Genomic DNA, 13115 nt, shown 5'->3' with positions numbered 1-13115 from the left:
TAGCCATGTGTAAGAACTCTGGATACTAGACTCTTCGTGCCCAACCCAGAGTCACACGAATGACTTGGGCACAGTCACAATTGATCTGCTTCGGCACTCTGGGTGGAAGTGGTATAGGCGGGAAGGCATATAGAAGACCACAACTCCACTCACGATGAAAAGCGTCGCCTAGCGTGTGCCGTTTTGGAAATTCCAGCGCGAAGAACTGCTGACATTGTGCGTACTCTTCGGTGGCGAATAGATCTAATCAAGGCTCTCAATACTGATGAAAGAGACCTTGCACAACCTCTGAGTGAAGACTCCATTCGTGATCCATGATGCACCTGCGGCTGAGTTCGTCCACTTTGGTGTTCAGAGGACCTGCCAGGCGTTGAACCACCAGCGATATGCCCTGATGCTCCAGCCATGTCCAGAGGCAGAAAGCCTCCTGACATAGGGTCCACAACCCCACCCGCCCTGTATGTTGCAGTACCACAAGGCGGTGGTGTTGTCCGTGAACACCTGCACTACTATTCCCCAGACAGAGGGAAGGAATGCCTTGAGTACAAGACGAATCGCTCAAAGCTCCAGAAGGTTGATGAGAAATGGAAGAGGTTTTGCGCAGCGGCCAGAGTGTCTGACTCCGGACCACTGGGTTCACGGTTCGATCGCCGGCAGCAGGTTAGCCCAGCACCATATGACTCTGGGAAATAGCCCACTTAATCTTTCCCACATCCCCCAGCGCCAGGAAGCCTCTCCACAGGTAGCTGTGGGCTTTACAAATGCTGGTATTATTATTATTATGTCCAAATGCAGAGAGCCTACTGACATGGGGTCCACAACCCCACCCCACCCTGTTTGTTGCAGTAGCACATGGCGGAGGTGTTGTCCGTGAACACCTGCACTACTCTTCCCGGACAGAGGGAAGGAATGCCTTTAGTGCAAGACGAATCGCCCAAAGCTCCAGAAGGTTGATGTGAAGCGACCACTCCGCCGGAGACCAGAGGCCTCTGATCTCCGCCTCTCCTATGTGGCAGCCCCACCCCAGAAGTGATGCATCCGTCACCATTGTAAACCCTGGTTCGGGAAGGGAGAGGGATCTGCCATTGACCCGATCCTGGTTCGTGAGCCACCACTGCAATTGGAGAGCATTGTCCTCCGAGATCGGAACGCAATCAGAGTCCCCTGCTGCTGTGCCCACTGGAATTTCAGGTCCCACTACAGAGCCCACGTATGCCACCTGACATTATCCACCAGCAGCAAGCAGGAGGCCATGAGGCCCAGCAGCCTCAGGGTCATTTTGGCCGAAACCCGGGATAGAGGCCGAAAGATCCGACTCACAGCGCGAATATTCCGGGCTCACTGTTCAGAAGGATAAACCTGAACTACGCCTAGTCCAGAACTGCTCTGATGAAAAGGAGCTTCTGAGAAGGAGTCAGGTGAGACTTCGGCACGTTGATAGTGAACCCCAGCTAATGCAGGAGGTCTGCCGTGGTCTGGTAGAGTGAGACAACTGCCAGGGGCGGTCCTGCCTTCAACAGCCAGTCGTCGAGATAGCGGAAGACTGGAACCCCTGATCTGCGCAGATGAGCTGTGACCACCGCCATCTCTTTCGTGAACTCCCGAGGGGTACTGGTAAGGCCAAAGTGGAGCACGGTAAACTGAAAATGCTTGTGGCCTACCATGCACCGCAGGTAACACCGGTGGGCCAGCAGGACAGGGATGTGATAATAAGCGTCCTGCAAGTCCAACGCTACCATCCAGTCTCCAGGGTCGAAAGCAGACAGGACCTGAGCCAGAGTCAACATCTTGAACTTCTCCATCTAGAGCAAGCGGTAGACGTTCCTGAGATGCAAGATAGTACGCAGGCCCTTGTCCTTCTTGGACACCAGAAAGTAGTGGGAATAACAACCACAACCTACTTCTGGGACAGGAACACGCTCAATGGCTCCCTAGGCCACGAGAGCTGTAACTTGGAGAAGGACCAGGTGATCTACCGACATGCGATGGAATTGAGGTGGCATGGATGGAGGGGTGTTCTCGAAGGGTAGGAAGTAGCCCCTTCAGACTATCTGCAAAAGTCACCTGTCCGACGTGATTTTGAGCCAGTAGGGAAGGGGATGGCGTATCCTGTCGCCCACTGGCGAGTAATGGGCCTGAAAGGTCAGACTAGGAGGGTTTGGAACCTGCAGCAGAGGGGGTGCTAGTGGAATGGCCCGCCAGCTGGCCCCCTAAGCCACAGTGGCGCAGAGGTTGGACAGCTTGCGCAAGCCTGTGGCTCTGGACAGAACGTGGCGTGGTACCCCTTCCGTAGCCACGAAATGGGTGAAAAGTAGACTGCACCGGGCAGGAGGTGGAAGCGAGGCCCAAGGATCTGGCCATAGCCATGGAATTCTTAAAGCGCTCGAGCGCGTTGTCTGCCTTGTCGCCAAACAGGCGACGGCCATCAAAGGGCATGTCCAAAAGCGTTGGTTGGACATCCCCTGAAAAACCAGTGGACCTAAACCATGCATAGCATCTCAGTGCTACTGACGTGGAAATCGCCCTGCTCAGGGGGTCACTGCATTACTCCCTTCGGCAACTGCACGGAAGAGCACGGCCCGGGCCTCCTCCAGACACTGTGGCAGCACCTGCGCAACCAGGCCCCACAACGAGTGGGAGTAACGGCCCAACAGGCATGCAGTGTTCACGGACGGCAGTCCCAAGCTGGAGGAAGAAAACATCTTCTTCCCAAGGTGGTCCAACTTCTTGGATTCCCTATTAGATGGTGTGTTAGGGAATGCTCCTTTGGACATGGATAGGATGGAGAAGAGAGGTAAATGGGGTCGCCCGGGCCGGGAGGTGGCGTCGGGCAATCATCCTGTCCACCGGAGCCCCTGTGTTAGGCTTGGACCAAGTGCCCAAAAGATGTCCGTAATCATCTCATTGAACGGCAGCAGGGGCTCCGAGGAGGCTGCTGCCGGTTGAAGCACCTCTGTCAGGAGGTTAGTCCTGACCGCCACTGTAGGAAGCTCAAGGTTTAGTGCCTCAGCTGCTCTACGCAACACCAGTGCGTAAGAAGTACCCTCCTCCATAGCCACAGTAGGGGGAAATAGTATGCCAAGGTCTGGAGAGGTGTCCAGACCACTGGCCTCACCCAACTCCTCTCTCCAATCTGGTTCCTCCAACTGGTCTGCAAGAGGGACCACAGGCCCCTCCCAGGCCTCCTCACCCTCTCCTGTGACAAACTAAGGGCGGTAGGAAACATCAGGAGAGAATAGGGGTGCAAAAGTACCAGTCGGGGCCAGTCCCAACATCGGTCCGGCACCGTGTCCTCATCGAGGGGGAGGCCGGTGTTGACGCTGGCTGGGAATACAACCGGCAACGGAGGCGGTGGGAGTGTCGTCACTGGATTCAGCGCAGGGGGAGGTGTCACGATGTTCATCGGCGCCGATCCGGATTCAGGCCTGGATCCTTGAAGGCCCTGTGGCACCGAAGCCGCCGAAATCAAAGGCCTAGAACCCCCAACCGAGTCTGCGCTGCCCAAGGGCACGTCGGCGGAGTCCAGCTGCCCAAAGATAGAATGTAAGACTTCGTAACAGCTTTGAAGCTGGGCAGGGTCGCTCCGGGTCCTGGAAAGGGAGGGAAGGCCAGAGTCGACCCAATAGGCTCTGCAGGCGGAGCCGGACGACTCCCTTTCGCGTCCTGCGTCGGCCGACGGACAGGGAAAACGCGAAGAGTGACAATACTTGTTCTCCTTTTTCTTGTGCTTCGACTTACCCAAAGACGAAGACTTCGATGACGAGTGGTGGTGGTGGCTCAGTGACGGATCCCGCAAACTCACTCTCAACTGGAACCTTGAACGGCGCAGAGCAGACTGCTGTGCCTTGAGACGCTTTTGGGACCGCTCCCGCAAAGGCTTCGGGTTCATGGCCCGGCAGTCGGAGCACGACTTTGGGTCATGGTCGTGCTCCAGGCACCAAAGGCACACGAAGTGCGGGTCCGTGACCGACATCAGTTTGTGACATCACAAGCCTTGAAGCCGGTCCGACGTGACATCCCTCTGTGCACCAGGAGTCGATCGCCAAGAGTAGCAAAAAACTGAGCCAAAAAGTGACTCGAGGTGCTGCTCTCTCCAGATCTGCGGTGGCTCACGCGAAAAAAGAAAGAACTGATGTCCGCGCGCGAGGGCGGTGTCTACGTAGATACCGCAATGTCTTTCGGGCGACCACGATGCCAACGACGAACGCACAGCCGACCGATGCCACCTATCGACACGCAGAGGTATTTGCTGAGGAAACAATTCTCCGGATCCAGTCTGACGCCTGGGGATAATTCTAAAGTGAGGAATCCATAACTAATTGTCTCTTTTAGATATAGATTTCAAATTGTTCTTGGGCCTGATTTCAAGATGACAAGCTGCTCTAAGTCAACAAAATCAATCTTCTTCCTGCATAATTACCTTGTTAGAATACCTTTAGAGATGTGCCATGTTGGCCAGAGGCTAACACTTAGACAGCAGTATGTATTTGTTTTTTCATTTGCCAGAGCATGGGGTTATTTGAAGGATGCGCCATCTCTTAAAGTTAAGAGAAAAGAGGTGGGGGAGTATTAGGAAAAGAGGTGAACATGGAAAAAACATTTTGAAAGAAATGTAAGTACAGCTGTTTCATGTGGACACTGCACAGGAAGAAACAGCTTTAACATACGTACTAACTGAAATGAAGAGAGTTAAATACCTGTAGTGTTTCCCTGGAAACATAAGCAATCTGTTGTTCTGACAGAGGACCCGTTACTGTAAGAAAACAAATCATGGGTTATAAATTATCATTTGCTAACTCATTCAAAATTTTAACAGGCATACCTGCTGTTTTACACTTATGACATACCATTGTAGCCGCAGTGCAATTTTACTGCAGTACAGTGGGCACAATAGTGAGCTGACAAATTTGCAATTATGCTTGGAGTAGAGCATTAATAAAAAGAGCCTCCCTTCAAAGCAGCCACTCCGTCTTTCACAGCATAGGTGACACACAGCCTACACTTCAAAGGATAATAGAGATCTCCCTGCAGGCAAATGCAGTGAGTGACTGCATCCGCCTAGAAGGGGATGTCTGTGGCATCCAAGAGACCCCCTTCTCCACTTGCAGTGATTATCCTAGGGTGAATGTCCAGTGTGCTACATCTTTGGCCAGACACTCAGTGCACCTCCATGCGTCTTTGGGCTTCTGTAATTCTACAGTGCCCGGTGCTTCGAAAAAGGTGACACACGCCTTAAGCATGCACCTCCAAGGCAATCTATGTAATATGGCCCTTGATTGGGGGAAAAAAAGCAATCTTTTTTGCTCAATTAAAAAGTTGTAGTTCCTCATCACAGTTTCTCTTGCACTATTTTCCTTGAAACCCCTCCTCTATATTCACAGGTCAGCTGGACCAACAATGGGAAAGTGGGTGCCTTCTTACAGAGTCAGACTGTCATTTCAAATCATTGGATGCCACGGATTTGATTTGCTGGTGGGTCAGATGATGAACGCAAAACCAGGGACGCCCAGTGAGAGTCCCTGCAGTCAGTAACCTGCACTTACCAATGCACCCTCATGAGAAGACTACTAAGAATTTTTGCAAAATAAAAGACATACAAGTTCTTCAGAATGGTATGACAAAAAAGCAAGCATTGGCAAACCAATAGTTCTCAGTAATCCAAACCCTATTGGTGTTGTCAATGTCAATGTCTTTTTAGCCATGGTGAACAGCAGCCCAGGTGCTGTTCAGCATGGCCGAAAGTCATGTAAAAAAGTGCTAGGGTCAAGCCTGTGCTGTATAATGTAAATAGAATGTGATGCGATACTGTGTGGGATATTACATTTTCAAACACTAGAGAGACCCACCACACTGTAAAACAAAGCTTGAATTTAAATGCTTAATGCCATTTCATTGCGTGCGTTTTTTTTTTTTGCAAAACGCGAACAATATTGTTAAAATAGCAATGATCCTTTCACTTTTGTTGGATATAGTGAAATGGGTGTTGTTTAAGAAAGAACACAAAAGTGAAAAAAATGAGAGCAGTTTGAAATGAAGCCCTGTTGGGAGAAGACAGAGCTTTGTAAGAACATGAGCACTCATTGGAGTTCTCAAACACAAAGAAAAAAAAGTAGCTTCTAAAAGGGAGCAGTGGATGGATGCAAGTATATGGTTCATTTTCTTGGGGAGGGCTAAAGAAAAGAGGAGGGATGATGCATGTATGCCATGAACACATTGGGACAATGGGTATAAGACTGGCAAAGGAGCGAGGCAATGGTAGGCTTATTGGTTGGCTGAAGCCCAGAGATTAAACACAACACGTCTCTTCGTGACAGCGCATGCACTGTCTAGCAGAGAACTAAAAAACAAGTTTATCTTATCCAAACACCTCTACAGGCAGTCTTGACCTAAGTGAATGCTAATCCCAGATCCGTAAAAGATGCTCGTGTGAGAAAGTGCCATCCTTCTTGCACTGGTATGCCCCCACTTTTTTCTGACTGCTGATGTGCTTTGACTGAGTGTGCCCTGGGCTCCTGCCAACCAGGTACCAAGGGCCAGAGTTCCTTCCCTAAAACTGTGTTGAACTAAAACCGAATTGGCATCTCTGGCCACCTGTCAGCCCCTGGTAAATGGTACTCTAGGTACCCAGGGCATGGTGACCAGAGTAGACCCCTAAGGGCTGCAGTGTTTATTGTGCCATCCTTAGGGGGCCTGTACCCTGGCACCCACACCCTGCCTTTGCAGGCTGAGTGTTTAAGTACAGAATTAAACAAAGAGTCGACATGGCACACATCCCTGTGTGCCATGCCCACAAACCCACTGCTCTGGCATACATCAGTCACCCCTCTAGCTGGGTTCCCTATGCCAGTGGTGTGGGCACAGGTGCATGAGCCCTGTGCCCCTACAGTACCCAGGGCCATTCCTGGGCACTGTAAGTGCAGTGATGCCATTAAGAGTATATGGTGCTGGGAGGTCCACATTACGAACTCCACAACACCATAATGGCTCCCACAGGAGAGGAGCAGGCTAAGGGGTGTACCCACCCCATGACAGGGACCTATTGGTCCCTGCCCTTGCCCTACCTGTAAACACCCCTTAAATTCAGTATTTAGGGGCTCCCTGAACCTTCCTTCCTCAGATCCCAATAAGAAAAGAAGAAAGAAGATCAAGTAGAAGAAGACCCGCCGTGCAGCTGCTAACAACAGGGCGAACCCAACTGGTTTGGTCCCAGACTTACTGGCCTGTCGATCCTGGAACCTGCTCCTGCGTAATCCCGGTGACTACTGCGGACAGCAACCTTGGGACACCCAGAGGACCTGCTTGCCTTGACCCTCTCGAAGATTGGGACTCCCATCAGCAGAGGCTTTGCTGCAACAACCCCCCTGGTGCCAGCCAGAAAGCTCTGGAACAGCCCACTCTGCACCTGTCTAGCCCGGCTCGTGCCCGAGTGATCCAAGCCCACGAGGGCGTGCCCCCGGCGACTGGGACCCGAAATCCAGTGCCCAAAAACCCTCCTTGATGAACCAGACGACGCCTGAAGACTCAGAACCAGGGGCCCCCCAACCGCGACCAGCTGAGGATAAGCTTTTCCGACATCCAAAGACACCCCTGCACCCGGCGCCCTGCAACCCCCTGCGCCTTCCTTTGGGGTACCTACCTGTAATCCAAGATCCCAACTTATCCCTCGAAGTGGTGGTCACCCCTGAAGAGTGTCCGTCCCCGAGCCTGCAGCCTTTGTTCACCTTTTACCTTTCCCATTGAATAACATTGAGCGCCCGACGGCTCAAAAGCACCCTGCACCTAGCCGCCCGAGTGCCACTGGCTATGCCACCTTTGTCCTATTCTACTTCCCCCTTTGCCGGGAGCAAGTGACCAGGAGCCCAGCTCCCACAGCCGCGTGGCCTGCTAGCCAGCAGCCACCAACCGGAGGCCCCCTGCCCCTCACTGGATAACATTGGGCCTAACTACCTCTGCACCCGGCCGCCCCTGTGCCGCTGAGGGTGAACCAACTGTACCTACCTGATCCTGGGGGACCCCTGAGTCTATGCCCAGAACCTTAACTTCACCAGCCGAGTACTCACCTGGAAACCGGTAACTCACTTACCTGCCTTTGGATAACATTGACTGGTTTGACTCGAAAATCTTCCAAGTGCCTACTTTTGAAAACTTGAAATATTCCTATAAAATCAGCTGAGTAACGAATTCCAAAGTACTCACCTGTGATCAGGAGACAAGCCAATACTGTACCTTGTAGCCCAGTATTGAACCACAAAAGTAATCCGAACCGGGTTTACCCTTAATCTGTATTTTCTTCATAGGAATCCATTGTCTGCTTTTCTATGAAATTTCTTCTAAGTGTCTACTTTTGAAAACTTGAAATATTCTTTAAAAATCATACGAAATACTGAAACGTAATTACTTACCTGTTTTAAGTTGAGACACCAGTGCTGGACCCAGGAGCCCAGTACTGGATTACATAAGTAACAAGATCGTACTTTACCTGCAACCTGAATTTTCTTCCATTGGATAACATTGCCAGATTTCTGTTGAAAAGTTTCCCAGTGTGAACTTTTAAAATAGCTTTACATTCCTGAAAATTCACTGCAATAACTAAAACGTTTTTACTAAATTTGTTTTCAGCTTAGACCCCAGGACTGAATCTAGGATCCAGCCCTGGAACTATTAAAGTAATCTACAAAGTACTCAACCATGTTTATATAGGAAAACCCATTGAGGTCAATGCTAAATTGGGTGTAGAATTGTGTTGCCTGCTGGAACCCCTGTACCTATTGTGTTTACAAAGTTTACTGCCTTTCTGCAAAGTACTCATCTGAGACCTGTTGGTTTTATAAATAAAGCAACTATATCTTTGATATAAAATCACTTGGCCTGGAGTTCAGTCTTTGAGTGTGTGGAACCCTTTGCTGACTGAGTGTGTACAACAAATGCTTTACACTGTCATCTGGTACGGCTTTACTGCTCGACCAAACTACCACTTTAGAGAGTAAGGTCACACATGGCTTTAACCCCTGTTAAACCTCTGGTGTTTGTGGACTCTATACAAACTATACCTTATTCTGGTCCATTATATATAGAGCCACTTTCTCACAGCTCGGAATTCAAAAAATGCCACAGAGCCATCAGCAAACATCTTTCTTGTAGGTGCTTCCTGTTTATACTGGTTAGACGGCATCAGAGGCGCATGTGGGGTGGCTGCCAAATAAACAAACCACCACTTAGACTCCCTTTAGTTAGGAAGTCTGGGGAAATATTCAACACCCAGCTTATCAGAAAAAGGTGGATTTCCAAAGCCACTTGGGATCCATGGATGTGAGCTACGTGTTTACTAGAGTATTTTGCATCTGCAACCAGGACTCTCAACTTGGTAGTACCTCTGGGCTCATCATAGAGCCATACTTTGTTTAAAATGAATGAATGAATGAATGAATGAATGAATGAATGAATGAATGAATGAATGAATGAATGAATGAATGAATGAATGGGGATCTTGTAATGCGCAAACTTAACCCATAGGGCATCAAGGCGCAGACAACAAACAAACATAGGGTCTCAGCAAGGAAGGTAGCACAGAATTAATAGACCTGAGAAAATAGCCAGGTCTTTAAAAGTTTACGGCAAATCCCCAGTGAGGGCTGATTAGAAAGTTCAAGAGGGAGAGAATTCCAGTTGAGGGGCCAGGATGGAAAAGGCTCTTCCTCCCCACTTTGTCCTTTTAAATCTGGGCACAGAAAGAAGATTCTTAGAGGCCGAGCGAAGGGTTCTGCTGGGAGTGTAGGGGCTGACAAGGGACCTGATACCTTCAGAAACTGATCCAAAAACTGCCCTATGGGCCTGGCAGATAAGCTTGAAAGAAATCCTGGCCTGGATCGGTAGCCAGTGGAGATCTTTCCTGGCCTGGGTTGCAGATGCAAGCCTAGGGAGGTTCAGAACCATCCTGGCTGTGGCATTCTGCACCAAGTGGAGGTGATGGAGAGACTTCTTATTAATGCCACCACAGAGCGCATTACAATAGTCGAGCCTGGAGGAAACCAGGGCAACTGTTGACTGTTTGCGGGCTTCAGGCGACAGATATGGGGCAATCTTTTTAAGCGTCCGGATCATGTCACAGCAGGTGGACACTGTTCTGCTGACCTGAGGGTCAAAGGAGAGGAACTGATCTATTAGTACACCCAAATCCCTAGCTGAATGGGAGGTTGTGGGGGCAATCCCCCAAGAAGGGAGGCCACCAATCCTCAGACCAAATGTCTTGGTTTCCTCTAAAAATCAAAACCTCTGTCTTTTCCCCATTTAATTTTAGATAGTTTTGCACCATCCATTGCGAGACTGCCTCCATACATGCTCGAAATGTAAGGGCAGAATCTTTTGCCGACTGAGTAGTGGAGACAATGATCTAGGTATCGTCGGCGAACGACAATACCTGGAAACCAAAAGATCGTATTACTTTAGCAAGTGGGGTCACGTAGATGTTGAATAAAAGTGGGCTCAGAGCGGAGCCCTGCGGAACCCCACAATGCACGGACTGGGAGGAGGAAAAAATGTTACCCAATTTTACTCTCTGGTGTCTCTGGCGAAGGAAAGAGGACAGGAGATTAAGGGCAGTGCCTCCCACCCCTATCCCTTCCAGCCTAACAACCAGGATTACAGGGGACAGAGTATCAAAGGCTGCAGTGAGATCAAGCAACACCAACAGCTTAGTCTGTCCCCTGTCGACCTCACATCGGATGTTGTTGACCACAACTGTGAGGGCAGACTCAGTGCTGTGGGCAGCACAAAACCCATGTTGGGAAATGTCCAACAGCTTCGCGCTCTCCAGATGGGAAGTTAGATGGCGATTGAGATGGGCCTCAAGTATCTTAGCCGGGGCAGGGAGCAGTGATATGGGCCTAAAGTTTTTTAGGACACCCGGGTCCAGGGAGGCCTTTTTTAGAAGAGACTTATCAACTGCAGTTTTCCAGGGTATGGGGAACATCCCCTCAGTGATGGCCGTGTTCATGACCTCTAGAAGAGGAGGAAGAACAACCCCTCTGCATGACCTTAAAATTTTTAAAGGACAGGTGTCCAAGGGCGAGCATGACTTGGTGGCGTCGAGAAGGTGATTTAATTCTTCCAGGGTCAAAAGAGGAAAGCTAGTAGAACCGGTCTTGGAGCTAGATTCAGAAGCCTCATCCTGAGCAGGGAAAGGGGAGGAAAGTGGGGAAGCACAATTAGTACCCAGCTCCAGATTGGAGATTTTAAGGGAGATGTAAATGTCAGCCATTTTAGAGTAAAAGTAGCTCGCAATATTATCACAGAGCTCCTGAGTCTCAATAACAGAGTCGGCAGCTTTAGGTATCGACATGGTGTCAATGATTTTAAAGAGCTCTCTCGATGATTTTAGCGAGGCGGTGATATTGCTAAAGTATTTATTTTTTTCATCGACTATGGTCGTTTTATATTCCTTCAAAGCTAATTTATGTTGAATTTTCCCAGAGGAGTCAGGATGTGCCTGGCAGGAACTTTCTTGTTGTCTGCATTTCTGCCGTAAGAGTCTTAGACGATCCGAGTACCAAGGCGACGAGGGACTCTTCCTGGCCGAGTAGTGTTTCTTAAGCGGCGCTAGGGTGTCCATCGCATTAGATAAGGCGATGGACATACCAAATGCAGCAGCATTGGGGTCTGACAGGGAGAGGGAGCAAAAAACCGTCATGAATGGGGCGAGGGAAATGTTACAGACCTCTCTATAATTTCTTCTAGTTTCCCAAACATTCCTGTTCCCTTAATTGGGGGCACCGAGAGAGGTGTTGAGATGGAAAGGCACTGCCTGATGGTCAGACCAGGATAGAGGAATAGGAATTCCCATTGCCAGTCTAGTGTCGTTCGAGAAGACGCCGTCTAGCGTGTGCCCAGCAAGGTGTGTAGGGCCTTCAACCAGTTGGCTCAGCCTACAAGCAGTCAAACCCTCAACCAAAGACATCGTATCTCTGTCAATTGCCAGCTCGAGATGAAAATTAAAGTCGCCAAGAAGATTTAGGTTGGGCTTGTTAATAAAGGGCTCTAGCAGTTTGAGTATTTCATGCGAAAAAGTGGCCCTGGGCCCCCGGGGCCTGTAGCAGAGGATGCCGGAAAAGGAGGCTGCAGGGGCAAACTGTATAGAAAAATACTTTGCCTCAAAATTATCTGAAGGAGACGAGAGGGGATCAGTACGAAAGGTAAAGCAGTCTCTACTCTGAATTCCCAGCCCTCCACCCCTCCGCCCGGTCCGATCCATTCTGATCAGGGCGTATGCCTCTGGAATGGCATCGACCAAGTCTGGGCCAGAGGAATCCGAACCCCAGGTCTCAGTTATAAAGACCCAGGGGGGGGTTCCTCTGTGCTACAAAGTCATTGAATGCTACGTTATTTTTGACCCGTGACCTAGCATTAACAAGAAAACCTGCCTCATTTGGAGGGTTTTCTAAAACCTTAGCTGCCCCAGAACAAGCCTGATGCTTTCTGAAATGCCGACTACGAGCAGGTCTAGGTGCATTACAAGCCCAGTTAATAATTGATATATCATCAGGAGATAGGGTATGATGACATATCATGGGAGGGGGTCTAATAGAGAGCAAGGGAGAAAGTGTATAAAACTCACGATCAGCAGAACGTGGGAAACAGGGCCCAGCCCGTCTGACCCGAGGCGCTGTCTCAGCGCGGACGGGCGCAGACGGGCTTAACTTTGGCGCAACTTCGACGCGCTCCCGCTGTGCGCATCCGCTGTGTGCGGAAAGAATCATCCCGACTAAATGGGCTGACCCCGAGACTGGCGTCCCACCTGACCTAATCCAGCCAATGGGAGCGGGGACAACAAGGCAACAAGCGGTAAAGCAACAAAATAGTAAGTAATCAGTTTAAGCGCACAAAATCATGAAGTAAAGTGCCGTGTTAAAACGTGGCAATGTTTTTAAAAGAGTATATTTTTAGTAATAGCAGCAATACAATTTCATAACAAGTGCTAGTATCTAGAGCATAGTAATCATGCACTGGAAGCTATATCTATAGGTCCCTATTAGTTGCATTAGTCGAGTCCTTTGATATTATGATAATTCCTTATGCAGATGACAATGTCATAAGAGAACAGCTCTCTGACTGCACAAGTC

General features: G+C 49.7%; 1 protein-coding gene across 8 annotated transcripts in view; it reads right to left on the bottom strand.

Annotated features, from left to right (window-relative positions):
- Nucleotides 1-13115, bottom strand: part of MAP4K3 (mitogen-activated protein kinase kinase kinase kinase 3) — a 1209829-nt gene that overhangs the window by 977016 nt on the left and 219698 nt on the right. For all 8 annotated transcript variants that reach the window (XM_086927230.1, XM_086927231.1, XM_086927232.1 and 5 more), the window contains exon 5: nucleotides 4698-4753. In XM_086927230.1, the coding sequence (XP_086783356.1) occupies nucleotides 4698-4753 (56 nt within the window). The remainder of the gene's footprint in view (nucleotides 1-4697; nucleotides 4754-13115) is intronic.

This window comes from Lissotriton vulgaris, chromosome 6 (genome assembly GCF_964263255.1).
Source record: "Lissotriton vulgaris chromosome 6, aLisVul1.2, whole genome shotgun sequence".
Taxonomy (NCBI): domain Eukaryota; kingdom Metazoa; phylum Chordata; class Amphibia; order Caudata; family Salamandridae; genus Lissotriton; species Lissotriton vulgaris.
Note: the sequence above shows the minus strand (reverse complement) of the source record. Positions and strands in the feature narration are given on the sequence as shown.